Source organism: Ochotona curzoniae, unplaced genomic scaffold (genome assembly GCF_017591425.1).
Source record: "Ochotona curzoniae isolate NIBS_2020 unplaced genomic scaffold, NIBS_Ocur_1.0 scaffold_4953, whole genome shotgun sequence".
NCBI classification, from domain to species: Eukaryota; Metazoa; Chordata; class Mammalia; order Lagomorpha; family Ochotonidae; genus Ochotona; species Ochotona curzoniae.
The window spans coordinates 1,297,429-1,318,857 of record NW_024467127.1 but is presented as its reverse complement, the minus strand read 5'-3'; the positions used below and the strand labels follow the sequence as shown (position 1 = coordinate 1,318,857).

At 40.9% G+C, this 21,429-nt stretch overlaps 1 protein-coding gene across 2 annotated transcripts in view; it reads left to right on the top strand.

The window, feature by feature from the left end:
- LOC121150345 (contactin-associated protein-like 5) overlaps window positions 1-21,429 on the top strand; it is a 544,128-nt gene that overhangs the window by 192,505 nt on the left and 330,194 nt on the right. For both annotated transcript variants that reach the window (XM_040971192.1, XM_040971191.1), the window contains exon 4: window positions 20,628-20,775. In XM_040971192.1, coding sequence (XP_040827126.1) covers window positions 20,628-20,775 — 148 coding nt within the window. The remainder of the gene's footprint in view (window positions 1-20,627; window positions 20,776-21,429) is intronic.

Below are 21,429 nucleotides of genomic sequence, written 5' to 3'. Positions count from 1 at the left end.
GTATTCCCTGACAGTCCTCCCAGCACCCAACAATGACATTGTAGTTGCCTAAAAGGTACATCTCTCTGGACCCTCCAATCAAGTCACAGGTCACGTTGGACACATACAACTGGAAGCCAGGAGCCAGGAGGTTCTTTCAGGTCTCCCACATGGATAAAGGATCCCAAGGCTTTGGGCCATCAATTGCTGCTTTCCCAGGCCACAGGCAGGGAGTTGGATGGGAAGTGTAGCAGTTGGGATATGAACTGGTACTGACATGGTATCCTCGTGTTTGCCAGGTGAGGATTTAGCCTTTGAGTCACCACACCAGGCCCCTTCCTCCACAGTTTTCATGAATTTTAAGCTCATGTTACTTTCTGCTGAATGTCATTCTGCTATTTTAATAAGCAATAATTTGTTCATTGATTACTGAAGGACAGAATTGGGTTGCTTACAAGCCTTTCCAATCATGGATAATGTAGTTGTACGTTTTCTGTCTGTAGGTTTTGTAAAAGACCTATTTCATTTGAAGCATAGGCAATGGGTTTGAGAGAGATATCTCTCATCTTCTGATTCATTGTCCAACCTTTCATCCTGTCTCATTTCCAAAGTGGCAAAAATGTCTTGAGTTGAGTAAAGCTGAAACCAGGAACCAGCAGCTCCCCTTGGATCTCCCACAGGGGTAAGTAGTGCCCCAACTACTTGAGTCATCCTCCACCACTTTCTCAGGGAGTTGGTGTGGAAGCAGAGTTAGCCAAGGCTTGAGCTTAAGCTGCTATCAGCGATGCATCCATTGCATCAGCAAGTTAGCCCAACGTTGAGGGTGAAGTTCCAGCTCCTTTGGCTTGATGCTAACTTGTATTGCACATGTGTGGCCTCTTCCATGAGGCATGGCGGTGCCTTGGAGCTGACTTCTCTGAAAACTCCGCACTCATATTTGACTCCTGTACACAGTCCTGGGGTTCTACTCCTGTTGTATTAACTAGCATTGCTGAAGTAGAGACGATTTGTGGGTTGGAAACGCAATGTATCTTATGGAACAGAATAGGCTTTTCTGGGGCAGGAGCTGATTAAAGGGAACAGTGATGTACATACATTAGTCCTGCTTGCTTGGTTAGGGGGAATTCCTCCCCCTGAAGACTACACAAATGTCAAAATTAGCAATAAGACTTGCAGACCACCTTGTCTGTTGTCTGGTTTATTATTTTTTTAAATGGTTTTCTGTCATTCTGAGTAGAGTTCATCTGTTTTGTAGATCCAGAACTCCTGTCTGACTTACTGATTCCATACTGGAATTAATGTCAGTTGTACATCACGTTTAGAATTTTAAGATGCCCTCCCACATTTTAACAGCTGTCACTAAGACTAACCATGCTGGGAGGACTGTTTATCATGAAGAAATTTGACGCTACACGCAATGTTATTTGGTAAGAAAACCCAGTTTGGAAAATAATGGAGAGGAGTGGCCGGCAATACCATATGGCTGGGCTGTATATCAAAGCCAGGTTTCTCCCCCTGCAATGTTCATACTTCGACAATAAAATTTTTGCTGTATTTGTGCTTTGGGAGACTGGAGAATTATGCTTTAGCATGATTGTAGAGAAATAGACATATAATTGCTATAATTCTCTGGAAATCACAGTGGCTGGGGCATGGTCCATTTCTATCACAAACAAATACGTGTATTTCTTATGATACTTGCCATACCCACCATGTAATTCAGCAATAAATTACATACTTGTGGATTGTCCGGTTTTCCTTTGTACAAGTTTATTCCAACTCTGTCCAGATTTGTAAATAAAGCCTGCATCTAATAGTTCTTCTGCTGTTCTTTCCTTCGTTGCAATTCTGAGCTGATAAAGTCAGTAAGCATTCTCTGGGAACGTGCTGCGTGCAGGTCACCTTGTGGACTCTAGGGATAGATCAGCCATCAGAACAGTCAGTATCCTTAGGAATTCCATGTTCCACTGCAAAGAAAAAAAAAGAGCTCAAAGTCTAAAAACAGGGTAGTGACTAGACAATAGCAGGTGTCATGGGAAAATGTGGACTACTGGTCTGTGATAGGAAAAAAAAATTGAAATTTGGAGGAAGTGTCATTTCTCTGGACTTGGGGAAGAGGGCCGGAATCTCTGAGAAAGTCTTCTTTGGGCGGGACTTGGCTTAGGGGGGATGTCTGGGAACTTGTCAAGGGCACATGGAATATGGATAGAGCAAGTCTGATGGGGGAACTAGCTGGGTGTGTTGAGGAGCAGACAAGGAGCTAATGTGGCTGGAAGAACTGAAAGAAAGATGGACAGTAAAGAAACAATGGTTCACATAGAGACCTTGAGTGCCCCTGGAGGACATTTGAAAGTTTTTTTTGTTGTCGTTGTTGTTATTTACTTTTGTTTCAACACTTCTTTTTATGGGTGAGTAGTTTTACCTTATAAAACGATTTTATCAGTAAAACAAAATTACTTGGGAAGAGAGAGGAAGGGAGGCGAGAAGAAGAGAGAGAAGAAGTTTATTACATCTGCAAGTTGATTTCCAAGTGTGTGTGTGTGTGTGTCTATGTGGAGCAGTGGGCAACAAGTACTTGGCTCATCTTCTACTGTCATTTTTAAGGCCATTAACAGGAAGCTGGATCAGACATGCAGCAGTGTGAACTCAAGCTGTCATATGAAATACTGCTGCTGCATATGATGCCCTCCCACTGCTCCTGCCCCCGGCCATGCCAACACAGTGCCAGTCCCTGAAATCGCTTCTCGGCCTTTTGGCTAAGATCAAGTGTGTGTGTGTGTGTGTGTGTGTGCGCGCGCGTCTGTGTGTGTCTATGTGTCAGAGACAGAGAGAGGGAGACAGCTATTTTTCCCTCTGTTATTTCACTCCCAGAATGCCAGCACCAGAATTCTCTCTATACATACACACAGTCCTTCATTTGAACTGCAGGCACCTAGTTCATGCCCACGCTCCTATCCATGCCTAGGTTGGCAAGGGTCCTGGGGATTTCTGCATCACCTTTCTTTCCAATAATTGAAAATGCCTGGCAAATGTTATTACCGGAGCCATCATAACAGCTTTTCATATTTCTATAGCTTTAGCTTTTCTAAGGGCTATAATGTGCATCCATATTACCTGATTTCCCTTTGCATCACCGTTCTGAGACAGAAACGATCATTAGGTCCGCAGACAGGATATTTGAGGTCCAGTTAAGCACTCAACTTTTTCATCCTGCTCCTCATGCTCCTTGGATGCTTCTGAGGAGGAGACCCATGCAGCCTCCTTGCCCCGTGGAACCTCTCCTAATACTCAGGTTGATTGACCCTGCTCCCTAACTACTTCTGTCACATCTTCAAAGAGTCACATTCCTTTTATTAATTTTTCAATTCTGTTTTCTTTAGGCTCTGGGAATTCCCATCCCTCTTCCCCAAGCTCCCTCCCCCAACTACTAATTTCCTCTGTATTATTGCAATACTATAGTTCTTAACAAACAGGCCTATGTCAATTATTCTGTTATTTAAGCATATTGTGACACTGCAGGTATAGACAATGGCCGAGAGTTTCATTGAGAGTCCATCTTTAATTTGGAAATAGATATGTGTACTGAATTGTATCTTCTTATCTGGATATGATAGTCTCTAATACACAGTTACTATACATCTCCTTTAATGAAAAGCCATAAAATAAAATCAACAATGGGAAGAAACATAGAAAATTTACAACAACCTGCAATTAAATAATATGCTGCTGAATGACCAATATGTTGCTGAAGAAATGAAAAACAAGGGCCCTGAATGGTAGTCTAGTGGCTAAAGTCCTTTCCTTGCAAGCTCTGGGATCACTTATGGGCACCAGTTCTAATCCTGGCAACTCCACTTCCCATCCAGCTCCCTGCTTGTGCCTGGGAAAGCAGTGGAGGACAGCCCAAATCTTTGGGGCCCTACAGCCATTTGGGAGACCCAGAAGACATTCCGGGTTCCTGGTTTCGGATTGGCTCAGCATCAGCTATAGGGAATACTTGGGGAGTAAATCAACGGATGGAAGACCTTCCTCTCTGTCTCTCCTCCTCTCTGTATATCTGACTTTGCAATATATATATCTTTAGAGAAAAAAAAAACAAGAAATGAAAAAGAAAATCAAAATCCTTCTTGAAGAAAACAATGCTATTGCATGACTTATGACTTGAGTTATACTCATGCTTTACATTATCTGATTAATATAGAACAGCTACATGTTTCCTTATAAAAATGCAAAACTTTTAAGTGATTTTTTTACCTCTTACTATATTTCCATTACTCATACTATCCTGCCTCTTTAATTCACAGTTCATTCGTTATGAATTGGTGAGCTACAAATAGTTAATATTTAAAGTGTATTGCTATCTTCTACATATGCTATTCTGTTATGTTAGGGTAAGAGAAAAGTGTCAGTGGAGGGGACTAATTCTCTGCAATGCACTGAGGTTCCATTTGTGACATCACACAGAGATCGCATCCTTCTGAGCTGGAGAACAGGTTTTTCAACCATGCTGACGTTACTTAGTGATTCTGCACAGCACTTTACCTGTATATGAGACTCATTGTCTTACTTCTCTTACCTCTCAATGTCAGTATTTATGTCATAATGAGAAATTCAGAAGGTTAGCTGAGTTATTTCAGAGAGGTTTTTTCTTAATTCATTGTCTTCCACCATCCTGTATATAGGACATATGTAAATTGAATAATGTGGTAGCATTTGTCATAAGTGTAAAGTAAACATTACACCACTGAATGTTTGCAGAATTGAAAACTGGGTTAACATGTTTAATCACCAGTGAGTTAGAGAGTATAACGAACGAGGTAAATTCTGAGCAGTGAAGAGGAGAAAAGACACTTGTCAAGTAGCAACTCTCGATGTGGGTCTTTCAATACAGAGCATCCTAATGCTCATTTCATACTTAAACTGAAGAAATACAAACTCAAGGATGGCGATTACATGTTTAAGTGTCATAAAACTCAACAATGCTGGAAATTCAGATTTAAAGTCAGAATCAAAGTCACACACACTTCCAAAAGGAAAGAGAGAAATGAGGAAGCAGCACCTATTAAATGGACATTGGGTTTGTAACCCTCAGCTGCGCTATTCCCCGGACAGTCAAGTGCTGCAGGACAGGAATGCAAATGACCTCAGAGACAGGCACTCCCACCCATCCTTCCCAACCCCCTAATTTGCTTACTTTTCCACCAGTATGTTCACTCCTGACAGGTGAGCTGGTCGACAGCTTGGGAAACCCATGTTCTCTTCTCCTAACAGCGTATGTTGAAATCTTAATTCTTTGTCATATTATTTGGAAGCAGGATTTTTGAGAGGTAATCAGGGCAAGAAGGTTGAACATTCCAGATGGGACTAAGTAGTCTTGGAATAAAAGATAGAAAGGCAAGCTTGTTTTTCATTTCCACCATGTGAGGACGGAGCAGAAATATGTCTGTAAGTCAAGGAGAGGCCTTTATCAAGGACATGACTCTAGTGACACCCTGATCTTGGTCTTCCAACTTGCAGAAATGTGAGGCATAAGAAGTTTCTTGCATTTTGTTACAGGGGTATTAGCTATAATAAGCCCCTTTCCCATCCCATTGCCAGCCCATCACTGGCACTCACACATAGTATAGCTGTCCTGCTGAAGAGGAGGACAGAGTCCAGACCACACGTCTTCCTTATTCCTGGAGACAGCACAGTGTGACTGGACTCCTTTGCTATTATATTTCACTGAAACTTTTTTCTTTTCTTTTCTTTTTTTTGGGGAGAGTGGGGGTGGATCCACTGCTTTTTTCTACTTCTATTTATGTCTGTCACGTTTGAAACACAGGAAGGCAGGCAGACCAATGGCTCATTGTCCAAATATTATCAGCACTGGGCCAGCTTGAAGCTGGGAGTCAGGAACTTCATCAAGGTCTCAGAGTATGGGGAACAGAATCTCAGATAGTGGGATATCACGTGCTTCCTTCCAGGGTGTGCCTCTTCAGAAAGCTGGAATTGGGAATCAAATCAAGACTCAATCCTACATACTACAATATGGGATGTGAGTGTCCCAAGCAATGTCATAAATAAAACCAATTACTTCTTAAAAAGGAGTATATTTATATCTGAGTTTGTATCCTGACACACACACACACAAATAGAATGAAAAGTAGTTTGGTGTTCTTCATACAGTTCTTCCATTTCAGCTATTTTAGAAAATCCAGCAAGGGAGTAACAGTTTCTTAGAGAACATTATCCTAAGGAAGCAGGTTGAGGGAGAAAGACAATAGCAAATTGAAAGAAAAAAATCACTCATAAAGGATGACATTCCAAGCTGGCTGCAGGTCCTGAAATGTGGAAGTGTGGCCTGGGGAAGCTTCTGTGCCCACAGGATACGGGGCATGTGAAATGGAAAGAATCCATCCATGAACCCCACCTTTCGCACCTGCATTCACTCCCCACATTTTCACTGGAGTTCCTGATAACATGGCCAGACTCCAGGCAGCCTGTAGGCATTGTTTGATGCACGTAAGGGTCTAACAGGTATGCTGGGTGGGCTGGCTTGGCAAAGGCCAGCTGTTGGGAATGCACTGTGCTCAGCCTTAGCAGCTGCCAGGAAAGGGTGGCTCCATGAATACAAATCACTGCTGGGGTCACTCCAGCAAGGTAGGCATGCAGTGTTCCCCAAATGCACCAGTGACACCTCCTGAAAGGCTTATCGTTTCTAAATGATGTGGCATTGGCTGTGCTAGTTTTATTCTGTGAATATACATTTTTACTTTAGAAATAAATCTAATGAAGTCTGCTTCAAAGAATATGGCTGAAGCATTAACCAAAGTGATCCATTCTGGTGTGTATTTTTGAAAAAATCTGTTACATAACAAAAATATTAAATAAGAAAAATACTTAAAGAGTAAGATATATGGATAATAGAAATATTTAAGACCTTAAGTTATTAGCTTGTTTCTCTGTCATTGGAATAGAAAAATAGTTCAGATTCAAAAGGAGAGAGGAAGTTAGGTGTGGTTTATTATCTGTGATAATATACTACTATTATACCATGACTAGAAATGAGGGTGAGCACATAAGCTTTGGAATAGAGCCCCTCACAGTTTTTGCTTTGTAAGCTCAAAACTTTTCTCAAGCAGGAAAGAAAACAATAGAAAGTGTACACGTAAAGACACGATTTGCTCTGCTTGAAATCAATAAATATCCTTGGTTAATGTGTTCATGACCTGCTCACATTACTTTTCTGCTGAGGTAATGCAGAAAATTGAAATAGCAGAACTCACCTGCCTTTGCCCCTGTTTTCAGGACACTGCACCTGCTGGGCAGGTGCATGGCGAGGTGTCCCCTCCAGTGCTTTACTGCACTGTCCTGGAGCCTTTTCTTTCAGCTGCTATGGAGAAAGCAGGGTGGATATCAGTCCTGGGAGTCCAGAGCACTCCCTGGTGTTATACAAACACACACACACACGAGACCAGGCACAAGAAGGACAGGTGCACCACACAGTGAGTGAATATCAAATGTCACCGAGAGAAGTAAAGGTGAGTGCTGAGTGAGGATGTGGCTGAAGGGCACTGGAAAGTGACTTCTGTGCCCAAAATATTTAAATTGAGGCATAAAAATATTTATCACGGGAACCTTTTAAATGACCAATTATAGTTTACTATAAACCAAGATTGCTTATTGTGGAGAAATGTCAGCAGGAATGAAGAGCTATAAAAACAGGCAAGGAAAAGGCCGAACCATCTAAACAGGATAAAATGGTATATACTCAGCAATTACCTGCAATAATGAAAAGAAAAGATTTCATTACCATTAAAATGGAAAACAGTAAAATATTGCTAATCCTTTAAATCATTTGTCTTTAGAAATCTCTAGAGATAGGTTAGTTACATGAAATCTCTAAGTAACTGAGTAAGTTCACAGAGCCAAAATCTCCTTAATGGACTCAGAGTTCTAATGCATTTTGACATCCTCATTGGACTTTAAGACAGAGATTGTATCGCAGAGAAGTAAAGCTATGTTGCAATTTATTCATGCATCCCTATCATCTCATTCAGAATCCCTATCTCTTATTCAGGATAATTTGTTTAGATATTGTTTCTAAGTATGCATTTGAATAAATGTGATGTGAGATTTGCATTTTGCTATTCTTTCTTAAAAGAAAAAAACGGGAAGAATGGAATAAGAAAAAGAAAGGATGAGATAGAACAAAGACAAAAAGATATTTGATATTTGCCTTGACAATGCAGGTCTGTCCCTCTTGGCTCAAGTCCCGGCTGCACATCCAGTCCTGGCTTCAAGCTCACACACAGCCTGGGAGGTAGTGGCGATGCCTTAAGTCGCTGGATGCTTTGCACTCATGTGGGAGTCTTGGGTTGGATCCCTGGTTTGGACCAGCTCTTGTCACTGTATCCTTTTAGGGAGGAAACCAACAGTTAGGTATGTTCTCTCTCAAATAAGTAAGAATATTTAATTAAAATTTTCAAAACCAACAAAGACATTGAAATTGATTTACACATAAGCTCCTGAACATTGTCGTGGAAAATGTACATTATTAAAAAGTATACCTGGTTTCAAATATGTTTCACACTGAAATAAACTTGACTTTTAAAATTTTTTTAAAGATTTATTTTTATTATTTTTTCATTGGAAAGGCAGATATACAGAGAGGAGAGACAGAGAGGAAGATCTTCCATCCGATGATTCACTCCCCAAGTGAGCGCAACAGTCTGCTATGCATCTCAAGCCAGGAGCCTCTTCCGGGTCTCCCACGCGGATGCAGGGTCCCAAAGCTTTGGGCTGTCCTCGACTGCTCTACCGGGCCACAAGCAGGGAGCTGGAAGGGAAGCGGGGCTGCTGGGATAGAACCGGCGCCCATATGGGATCCCAGGGGCGCAAGGCGAGGACCTTAACCACTGCGCCATCGCGCCGGGCCCGACTTTTAAAATTTTTTAGTTATTTATGTGATTTATTCAAAAAACAGACAGAGAGATACAGATAGAGGTGTCCTGTTTTCTGGTTCAATTTCCAAATGCTTGAAAGGAAAGGGGAGCTCCATTCAGGTATCCTATGTGGGTTGCAGGAACAAGTAATTGAGTCATGGTTTGCTTCTTCCCACGGTGGGTATTAGCAGGAGGTTGGAGTCAGAAAGAGGTAGGTCAGAATAGAGTATAGACATGCCATGCAACGTGTGAACTGCAGGGTCAGGCTCCTGCTAGTACACTTATCTTTTAATGACACTTTTCCACAAACCTTTTCAAGTGCCCTCATTTGGGGGATATGCACACAGCTGTAGTTTGATGAGGACTGACCCTCCCCCCCCCAGTAAACTACTACAAGTTTCTTAGCCTATTCTGTCTGAGAGTGTCTCAATACTATTCTTTCCTCCTTTTCAACCCAGAACCATTTTTGTTAACTTTCTCAACAACTAAGAATGGGAGAACATTGTCAAACACAGTTTTCCATAGCTTGGAATGCTTATTTTTTGTATAATGGGATGTGTGGTGTCTCCAAGTGTCACATTTTTCGTTGTTCCCAGAGGCCTTTAGCCATGATGCCTTTCCTTTCTGTTACTTCTCTGATCTATATGCATTACCTGGAGCCCCTGTGAAATGCTTGCACGTTCTTCAGAGTACGTCCTAGCTGCTGCTTGTCCCTTCAGACAGGACTCTCATGCTTTTACCTGTGTCAAAATCCACCTGCCAGGATCTTCTGAAGAAAAGACATAGCCATTTCTGTTAGCTTCCCCATACACCTGGCATGGTTTGGAGGCAGGAAGGCTTACAAATGAGGACAAAGGGATCAGAGGATAGAAACCATTCAGACTGATTATAATGGATTAAAGATGTCTCACCTCTGGAAGATTTTTTTTTCTTTTTTTAATAACATTGTATTATGTGACACAGTGGAAGATTGTTGAATTGTGCTGTGCTACTAGGAATCTCTGTATCAGCCTGGAGGCTCTGGCTCAGGTACCCATTCACTGGCCCTTCCGATGGTCCAAGTCTGTTGGGGCTGACTTGCTCCAGTTTACTGTCAGGTCTGGATTCAATGGGAATAGAATACTACTTCTTGCACCCCGGGCTCATGATGGCGCTAATACAGCGTCACCCAGTTCAGCTCATATCCCATTGTCCTCAGCTTCACCGTGGCCAACACAACTCCGCCCTGGCTCTACTCTGTCAAAATCAAGGGTACACTGAAGTCTTGGATCTTGTTTCTACAGATCAAATGTACATTTTTCACACTTAAGAATATAAAAACACTTTTTGAAATGATGTATTTTATTTTTTTTAATTAGTCTACAGTCTACAGGAAACACAGACAGAAATATATTCTCTCTGCTGGTTTGCTTCCCAAGTGGCCATAATGGCCAGAGCTGAGATGATCTGAAGCCAGGAGCTTGTACTGGGTCTCCCACATGGGTGCAGGGTCCCAAGGCTTTGAGCCATCCTCTAATGCTTTCCCATGCTACAATCATGGAGCTATGTGGGAAGTGCTTAAGCCAGGTCAGGGAATGGCACCTATATTGATCCATTGATATTTCTCAAGAGGATCCAGGATGCAGAGGAAAATGAACAATGAAAAATCCAGTCTTTTCAGAGGCCATGGTGAAATATCATCATGCACCTGCAAATTTGTCCTTTTTTTAAAAAAAAAAAAAAAGAAAATCGCTTTATTATAACAGCTACTGAAAATGCCAAGTTTATAGTTTTCTGGGATGAAAAATTAGAAACCAAAAATTACCTTTAATAATGTCCTTTCACATTTTTGTTGTGTGGTTTACTCCCAGTTCCACTGAGTTTATCAGAGCCTTTATTGTCCAAATTCTATATCTGGTAGTTTGTGCAGGTTTGAAGGATGCAAAATGAGTGAGGATGACATTAAATCCTTAAGTATTTGTCTTTTAGAAGAGGAAGCCACCATTGTAAATGCATATACTCAGCCATTTTACCAATAAGTAGTTCATTTGTCTTATCGGTAGTTTGAGTATCTCCTTTAAGCAGCCACATGTTAAAAGACAGTCCTGAAGTGAGCATCATAATGTAATAGGTTAAGTTACCACTTATTACTTCAGCACTCCATATTGGAATACAGGTTCTAGTTTCATCATGTTCATCGCCACTCCAGCTTCCTGTAAAAGCACCTGGGAACATAACAGAATATGTAGGTACCTGAGCTACTGCAATCCTCATGGGAGAACAGGGTGAAGTGCCTGACTCATGACTTCCCAGCGGATGTTTGGGGTGATTCAATAGATCCCCATCGTTGTTACTCTTTCTCAAGCTATACCTACAGCTGCCAAAGAAACTAATATAAAGAGAGAAAGAAACAGAGAAAGAAAGTGAGAGAGAGAGAGAGAGAGAAAGAGAGAAAGAAAGAAAGAAAGAAAGAGAGAAAGAAAGAAAGAAAGAAAGAAAGAGAGAGAGAGAGAGAAAGAAAGAAAGAAAGAAAGAAAGAAAGAAAGAAAGAAAGAAAGAAAGAAAGAAAGAAAGAAAGAAAGAAAGAAAGAAAGAAAGAAAGAAAGGGAGGGAGAAAGAAAGAAAGAAAAAGAAAAGGAAATTTGATTCCTAGCAGTGGAATGGAGATGTAGTTGATTTTTTCAGAGGTAATGTCTGATGGGAATGTTTAGATCACAGGGGTCATTGCTCTTGGAAGGGACTAACAGCTTGTATGTGACTGTTTTGGTAGGCATTTCTGAAATTATTGTGCAAAAGAACAACCTGACCTTTAGAGTTGACTTTAGAATCCTTTCTTGTCCTGCTATCTAAGAGGTTGTCCATCATGTTGCAACATAGACATGGAGACTTCAGCAGATCCATGTGTTTTGAACCTGCAGCATCTCAAAGTGTGAACTGAATCAGTGTGTCTTATTTACAAAGTGCAGCCTCTAGTTCAGAGAGTAGAATAACACAATGTCTGTGACAGAAGAGACAGTGAGGGTTAACAAGGGCAGTGTCACCCGTTTAAATGACAAGTTTAATGAAGAACACAGCAGTTTCCTTCTGGTGGCATGAGAAGCAGTACCTGGTGCTTTCCAAGTCATCCTAAGAAATTTGAACTTGATCTTCAGGATCAAAATCTTTCCCTTCCTCCTGGCAAGGGGAGTAGAAAGATTGGAGATTGTTGCAATAATCCAGGAAGAGGATGACGATGTTGATGGTGGAGACAGAAGGACATGAATGAGAGGCCGAGGCATTTGTTTATGTGTTCATTTTCTCAGACACACCAGGGGACTTAGAGCAAATACACAGATGCATCCGTAATTGGTAGGCATGCTACTGTCAGACATAGTGTCCTATGTTCTTTTCTTCCCTCATACGTTGCTTCAGCTGGCCACCTAAAAATGTAAATGCCGTTTTTCCCAAGGAAGGAGAGTTACTTAAGTTGATGGCAACTTTAAGAGGGGAAAAAAGTCAGCTAAGAATTGAAATTGAAGAGAGCATCATGATGGATTTGGTCAATTCCCTGCTTTAGTCACAAAGGTTGGTACTAAATTGAACTCTTCTCTGCAGAGAATGAGTTTGAGATCCCAATCTCAGCAAAATGAATGAAAAGCCAAGAAAATACATGTTGCCTGTGTTCATCGGTCTGTCCCTTGTGAGAATTAGCTATCTCCTCCATAAGGTTCAATTACCATTGGAAAATACCGGCAGGTGATTTGGGCTTATCTGTTTCTGTGGACATCACTATCTGGATGTGAGACTGAAGTGATCTATGGAGAAATTAAGCATGAAGCTCTCCTAAGAGCCCTTATGTGTCAATTTGTCCTCACAAAATCAGGACAAGGCTAAGCCTGTCAACTGACTGATGAAATATAAAGAACAGCAGGAGCCAGACTACACAGTCAGTGGGAGAAACCGTGGAGTTAACTAGTACATCTGGGTAACAGCAGAATGTTATGAAGGAAAAAACATAGATAACATATGTTGTCCACTGGATTTTACCAGTATGCCTTTATTTATTTCCCTGGTACTTGAAAGAGTGACAGACGGGGAGTGGTGGAAGTATGGGTGGAGAAGGATCTTACATTTGCTAATTTCCTCTCCAAATGCCTGTAACACCAAGCCTCCTGTTACAGCACAAGGACAGGAGCCAGGTGCATCATCTAGGTCCCAGAGAGAAGCAGAGATGCAAGTACTGTGGCATCATCACTGCCTCCCAAAGTACACATTAGCAGGAAGCTGGATCAGAAGCAGAGCAGCTTGGAATCCAACCAGGCTGTCCATTATGGGATGTGAGTGCGCCAAGCAGTGACTTCCACTGTGTCAATCATATGCTCTTCAACCTTTTTATATTTTTTAATTGTATTTTAATCTAGAGAGATGAAGAGAGAGAGAGAGATAACATGCTTAGAGAGACCTTCCATTTGTTGATCACCTCCGCTAAATACTTGTAAAAACCGCATCTGAGTCATGCCAGGAGCCTGGAATTCACGTTGAGTCTCACGCATGAGTGGCATATCCCAAGTACCGCAGCAATTGTCAAAGTTGAAATAGAAAGTAGATTCAGAATTTGAAGGCAGGTACTCTGTGAAGGGATGCTCACTTGGCACCGGGCTGTACCTCGCCTCAGCCCTGTTAACTCACTCGGTTACCTGTGCTTCAGGTGGCTTGTAGCTCTGGGTCTGGGGATCCCTGACTACTGGGGACATTGGCATCTTTGAAGCACTGTAGCCTGGGAATTAAGAGCCCCAGAGTAGAAACCAGATGCTAAAAGCAACTCTACGCTCTAATATTATGCTATTTTTGCATTTGAATCATTGCTCATTAAGAAAATTTCTTTTTTTTTAACATTTATTTATTTATTGGAAAGTCAGATCTACAGAGAGGAGGAGAGACATTGAGCAAGATCTCCCGTCCGATGATTCACTCCCCAAGTGAGCGCAACAGCCGATGCTATGCCTATCCAGAGCCAGGAGACAGAAACTTCCTCCAGGTCTCCCACACGAGTGCAGAGTCCCAAGGCTTTGGGCCGTCCTCAACTGCTTTCCCAGGTCACAGGCAGGGAGCTGGATGGGGAGTGGAGCTGCTGGGATTAGAACTGGTACTCATATGGGATCCTGGCACGTTCAAGCGGAGGACTTTAGCTGCTAAGCCACGCCACTGGGCCCTTTGGAAAATTTCTTAATATTCTCAGCCTCAACAGATTCTGTGAACAGGAACTTCTCCCTCAAGGTATTTCATTTGCACACACAAATACAGGATGTCACAATGAGTAATAGGGAAACAAAGGCCATATATCACTCCCAAATTTTTGTAGACATTTTATGCGTCAACTGTACTCTGGTGCTTGTGCTTCCAGAAGACTGTGTGCTCATGAAACTTGTAGCGTGGTGGATGGGAGATGAGGCTGAACAAATCAACATGTACAAATAGGAATAGCCTTCAAAATGTATGTTGTATGAAAGGTGCGCATAGTTATCTAAGTTATTTTGCAACAAAATCAATTGTCTATGAATTCATATTATTCATGAATGTTCCTTCCTTGAAAGGGATCATTCAGCCAGCAAGCTCTAAGTCCTTCGAAATAGTTTTATCTGGCCCTGCCAAGATATCTACAGATGGATTACAAATTTAATAAATCTATAGCTAAGTAATATTTAAGTTTATAATTAAAAATATTAATATATTGAGAACAGACTTTATGTATCCCATAAGTATATAGAGTTCTAAGAAAATAACTATAATTCTCTGCCTCCCTTTTTCCTTCAACCCTCTCTGCGTTAAGTCCTTTTCTTTTTTTTTAAATTTTCATCAACATAATCAATTTCATCCACAAATCACTGTTCTCCCAGAGTGTAAACAATGATTAAGAATGGCATTATAGGGTCCGGCCCCATGGCCTAGCAGCTGAAGTCCTCGTCTTGAATGCACCAGGATCCCATATGGGCTCTGTTCTAATACCGGCACCTCCACTTCCTATCCAGCTCCATGCTTGTGGCCTGGGAAAGCAGTCAAGGAGGCCGGCCCAAAGCCTTGGGACCCTGAAGCCATGTGGGAGACCTGGGGGTAGTTCCTGGCTCCTGGCTTCAGATAGACACAGCACCAGCCGTTGCAGTCACTTGGGGAGTAAATCATCAGACAGAAGCTCTTCCTCTCTGTCTCTCCTCCTCTGTATATCTGACTTTGCAATAAAATTAAAGAAATACTTCTAAAAATAGAATGATATTATAAATAATCTTGACAGGAAAAGAAGGCTTTCCCACCCTGAATATATTGCATACTAATTTAATATATGAATTTGTAGATCAATAAAAATCAGGAGCTTATGTGTTTGATTTGTTGGTTGGTGATATATAGAAAGGTCTTGGGGGGTTTCCTGTTGGCAGGACCCAAGACCACCAAGGAGGTGAGGCAGTGGTGTTCTTCAGCAGCAAGAACCACCATGGGGAGCAGTCTGATGGAGCATGTGTGTTTATTGTAAAATGAGTACAGAGTTATATAGACTAGGAAAAGGAGAAAGCAGAAGGGCGGTTCCAGTCCCCCCCCACACACACACACACCCAATGACGTTATAACTGGCTAGAAGTCATTTCTATCTCTCTAGACCATACAACCAAGTCACAGGTCACATTCTGCATGCACAGTTGGGGGCTATGCATCAGATCATGGGCAGATAAGTTAGCATATAAGCTGGAAGCTAAGCCTCAATACTGTGATACTGCAATACCTCCCTTCATCTCCAGGTCCTGGAGCAGATGTGCAAGGCTTCCTGTCCACTCTGATAATCCCTTTCTCTATTTCCTTGAAGATGGAGTTGGAAGATACTTCTATTTATTCTTCAGAGGCACTTGTTTCTTTTTTCTGTGGTGCTGAGGGAAAAGCCTGATTAGCTAAGAGGAAAAGTCAATTTTTTTTTCTGGCTTGCACCAAATGGCAGGACTGCCAAGCATGTTGGTGTTGGAACTGTCAGTACAAAGATGAAAGCACAAACCTTTCAGAGCATATATATATATATATATATATATGTAATACATATAGATACACATATATTATATATACTTTTATATATTGTATATTATATATACTTATATATAATATATATTATATACTTATATATATGTTGCATATTATATAATATATATTATACTACATGCTATATATATTATATATCATATATAACATCATATTATATATTATATATAATATCATTATATATTATATAATGCTATGTATATATATGATATATAATATATATTATATCACATATATGATATATAATATATATTATACATAGATATATATACTATATTATATACAATATAATATCTATATTATATGATATATATTACATATTATATATTATATATATCCAGAACTCCAGAAAAGCTCAGCAACAACAGTCTAGGAGCTTGCTCTCATCTTAGTAGATATTTATTCTGACATTGATAAGGCCCTCAAGAATAATTAGCGATCTAGATTTGCTTCCTAGGCAGTGAGATTCAAAAGCTTATTTATGTTTGACTCTGAGTAGATGCCTATTTTTTCTTTATTGTTTGGTAATGCATTTTATCAATAATCAGCTCATCGTTAATAATTGTCTTCTAAAAGATAATGGCTAGTATACACAGTAAGAGCTTACTGGTTTAGTTAAGATTTTGAGCAACTTGAATCAGAGATTTCTTTCCAAGTTGTCAGTAGCTCGGTAATTTGAGATTTCTTCAAGTTCTGTTTAGAATAACCTCAGCTCGATCTTTTGTGATGCTCTTAAGCGTTAATGTTTTTAAAAGAATTATTTATTTTTATTGGAAAGGCAGGTTTACAGAGAGAAGGAGAGACAGATACACAGATCTTCCATTCTCTGGTTTAGTCCCCAAGTGGCCACAACACTTATCTCATGTTGATTCGAGTCTGTTGTCTGTAAGTTACCTGTTATGTACTTCCTTCCGGAGGAGTGCTGTGCCTACATGACCTGCCAGGTGTCCTGCCAGGTGTCACGTAGACTATCAGGCCTGGAATCCACACAGCCCCCAGCCAAGCAAGTAAGGCAGAAATCACAAAAGCAGAAAACATCTAGCTTCTTCAATTTTCTTAGTGTCTCTTAATGTAATTGAACAACTGTTCCCATACTTTGAGAAGCACATGTGACTGATGGTCAGTCAGAAGGACGTAATGGACACGGTAGCACAAAAAAAGGGAATATAGTAAAAAGAACTCAGGGAGTTCATGCTAATTTTGTGTCCTTAACTCCCATCTTTTCAGAACATCTCTCAGTTTCCCTGAGTGGCCAGTACCTAACTCCTGCCTCTCTCTTGTTTTGCGTCTGTAGGTGCCTGTCTAGAAAGCTTTTTTTCTTTTAGCCCAGAACATCTGTTTAGAACAATGAAGACCGCATGGGTTTATCAATCTTAGTTGTAACTCTGTGGTTGGCATGTTAATTACTATTTACTAAATGTCTTGTCAATTAAAAAGCCATGCATTTGTAATTAGCTCTGGGCTGCTAGCCTTTCCTTTTAGGAAAGAGCACTTAGAACATCATTTGGAAAATTTAAGTATGGTTAGCAAGTGTTTTGCTTGCAGCCTAAGAGTAGTAAAAGGCTGCTACTTCGGAGTACACTGTAAAGCAAAGATATTTTCTTGTTGTCTTCTTAAATTATTTTTATTGGAAAGTCAGATATACAGAGAGAAGCAGAAGCAGAAAGGAATATCTTCCATCCATTGATTCATTCCTCAAGCAGGTACAACAGACAGAGCTGAGCCAATCCAAAGCCAGAAGCCCGGAAACTTTTCTGGGTCTCCCACACAGTTGCAGGATCCCATGGCTTTGGGCCATCTTCGACTGGTTGGGAAGTGGAGCTGGCGGGGTTAGATCCAAAGCCTACATGGGGTCTTGGTGGGTGCAAGGTGAGCATGTTAGCCGCTAGGCTGCCGTGCCAGGCCCACAAAGATATTTTCATATGGATTGCCATGTTGGAACATGACTTTCCAAACACTGACTCTGCAAATGTGTGACATATTAGTAAAATCGAACTAAGTATTATGTTACTTGTGCACAGATCAGATTTAAGGTTCAAGAGTTCCCTTAGTGTGTTATTTTGTCATTCTTTTAATGAATAAAATGGGATTCAAAAGATTTATTCATGCTGTTTTCATTGCTCTTTCGCTCAGCCATTCAGTAATTTTCCAATGACAGTGTGAGCAACATGAAAACTGCAAATTCCCTGATTTTGAAACTGCTTTGCCAGTTTAGTTTGGGTGCCATGGTAATCCTTTTCCATACACTTAAAAAAAAATCTAGCCTGAATCTGTGCACTGGGAAAGATTTTAAAACCAGATTTAATATCCAACATCAAAGGAATTCTAGTCCAAGCACATTGCTGAGGATCGTGAAACAAATCAACAGGGATGCTAGAATCAACACTCAGTGGTCATCAATCTCCCTCTTGTCCTGCTTCTCTTCACATGGGCTCTAGACAGTAGGAGGCAGTTAGTGGAGCAACAGGCTTGGAACAATGCTAGTCTGAGAGTTCTTGATAATCCTGTTGACATTGCTGAGTTGGAATTTGGTTAGTACGTCTGGTATTTCTCCATAAATTGCAGCGACAAAAATTACCTGCCAGTTGGTACCCAAATACTTGTAAGTATATGGCCAAAGTCACCTGTGTAGGTGGGATGAATATGGAAGCATCATTGAATCATAATGAATTACTTTAGGAAGCCTACCCCAGACCTATTCACTGTGTGCAGCACATGCTCATTGTAGCCACAGAGCTCACATTCACAGCCATTGAGACTGAGGGAAGACCCCAAATAGCTTCATTGCACAACCACAGATTCATCCATCCATGAAACAAATGGTGTTGAATGTCGAGAAACGATTGTTAGAGGGAAAGCAGGGGAAGCGAAAGTTTATCCTTGCACACTATTAATCTTGAATAAAGCCTTCCTGTGATCCCTTACCCAAGCAGCAACTGTCTTTTAGCCCTGTGGGGCAAATGTGGTGCACACGTTGTGCAAGACGAATACAGGAGTTGGAGGTGTTTGTAAAGAGCAGATATCGCCGGCTCTGTGAATCCTATGAGACTTGTGCTTCTCTGACTGTCAAGTTCTTTAACTGTAGGGTAAGGCCAACTGCTGTCCTGAGCCTCACTGTTAAGGATCAGAAACATGGTACTTAACGGTGATAGTCATGGTATTCTTTATTTCATTAAAGTTATGCGAGCCTGTTCCAAATTCTGTGTTTTGCTGCTTTGAGCTGGGGGAGGGAGACAACAGACTTCTGAGAATTGGTGTATGTGATATCATTCAGATTGGACATGGACCAGGACCTGATTATGTGAGTGTCCATGCCATTCGTTATGTGAGCCTCAGGTCACCCGCTGTGACATGATGACACCAAATTAACTGACCGCACAATTGCTGGATGAATTGCAAATTGAAAGAGATCGTGTGTGTGTGTGTGTGTGTGTGTGTGTGTGTGTGTGATCATTCATGTGCATATGCATCTTAGTGAAAACAAAAAATATGAAACCGGACATCAATTACATATATGGATATGAGAACAAGAATGAAGCTGAGGAGTGACTGGACTTTAATCAGAATTTCTGCAATCTTGTCCCAGTTTCTGGTAGATTTTTTTTAATGGTGACTTGATTTACATTTTGGGATCTCACTTAACTTCTCTAAAACCAAGGTTTCTCATCGAAACATGAAAACAATATAGACTACCTGACAATGCTAAAACTGATAGTGAACTGGTTTTGGTCATCAGAGCTTAATAACTCTTGGAACTTTCAAGATGTGAGCTAATATAGTGTGTCATTTAGATATACAACGTCTTTGCTCAGCGTGATCTGTTGTTGTACATATCAACGCTTTGTTCTTTTTTATTGCTGGCAAGTGTTCCAATCTTAATGGTAAATCTTAAGGTCTAAATGTGTTACTCCAATCTAACAGAAAGCAAAGATGATGTGTGACCCTTAAGATTTCATCGGCAAGAAAAATGTCCCGGAGTAGTCATTCATCAAAGTGAAAGCTTTAAGATAAAACGTCTGTGGAGCAGATTGCTCTGTTCTTGCGTTCTTTTGCTTAAGTCTCTCAAGAGAATGCGTAAACGTGTTCCTGTCTGGGTTGTGTTGTCTGCCTCTTGTGCCAACGAACCGTGGGACAGTAGAACAGTGCAAGACTGTGGAAACACCACAGGCTTTGAAACAGGCCAGCCTTGGAACTGAACCTCAGAACAATCATTAACAAATGGAATGGTTCAGAGGCTTCTTGCCTCCGTTGTTTCTCAAGCTACCATTCAGTGATTTTGTTTGTTCTTTTCCTTTTTGATGTGTGAAATCTGGTAATGATAAAAAAGTGTTCAGCTCAGTAACTGGCCTCAATTGTGTTAAGAATTGCTTCTCTTAGTTAGAGCAGATGTCAGTTTTCTTTCATTTCACAGCAGCTTTGGATATTAGATACATCAGAACTTTGTTATAAGTTTTTATGAACTTTGAAGTGGTTTGCCTTTTGACAGCTTAGGATTGTCTTACACATACAATTTAAGAGTGAGATGAGGAATGTCTTAAGAATATTGTATAGTACTTCTGAAAACAAAAAAGCAAATGTTCACCCAAGACACATTTTTATTTGGAATCATTTTGATGTGGCAGATGGGATTTCCATTGCTGTGCATTGTTGCCCCCCAGAGCTCAGCCGCCCTCTTTCTTTCTGCAGGTCTTTGCGGGCAACGTGAATGCTGACACCGTGGTGCACCACAAGCTCCAACACTCTGTGAAAGCCCGCTTCGTTCGCTTTGTGCCCTTGCAGTGGAACCCAAGTGGGAAGATTGGCATGAGGGTCGAGGTCTATGGATGCTCCTACAGTGAGTACCCCACATAGCAATGACACAGCCCTGTGTGTGTGTGGCACTAAATGCAGAATGTCAGCTTACCCCGTTGAAAGTGATGCCGATCTTATTTCTAAGTTTTAAATACATGTTTCTAGATTTTATTTCTTGGTTTTAAATATCATATATGTGTGCTAATCAATTCAGAAACAGGCTTGAAAAAGTCTGTTTAAATCTGAAGATCTTGAATGTGAAAACGTGATGAAGACTCAGTAAGAATCTAAGTTAAGAGCTTTCGCCATTGGAACAACATTGTGTCCTTCAGAAGAAAGAGGACCTTAAGTTTAGTTCTTTTTTAGATGTGGGATGAGATAACATCGAATCTCCTAAGAGAACAGACGACAGCTCCTCTTCTGGAAAGAACATTTCAAACTATAACTTACAAAGTATTTCCATCTTGGAATCATACCTTCCCATCCTTTATCTGTGGTTTCTTTCTGCTGAATGTCAAAGTGGAGCGCTGATGCCTACACAGGAAAGTCGAAAACATGGGCAGCACTGGGATTACAGCAGAACCAGACCAACATTCCGCAAGGAGTCTTCCATCCCCGTAATTCACTCTCCTGCACTGAATTCTAATCTTATATAATAACCTCTGACTTATGCAATATTATAATTATGTAATAATGT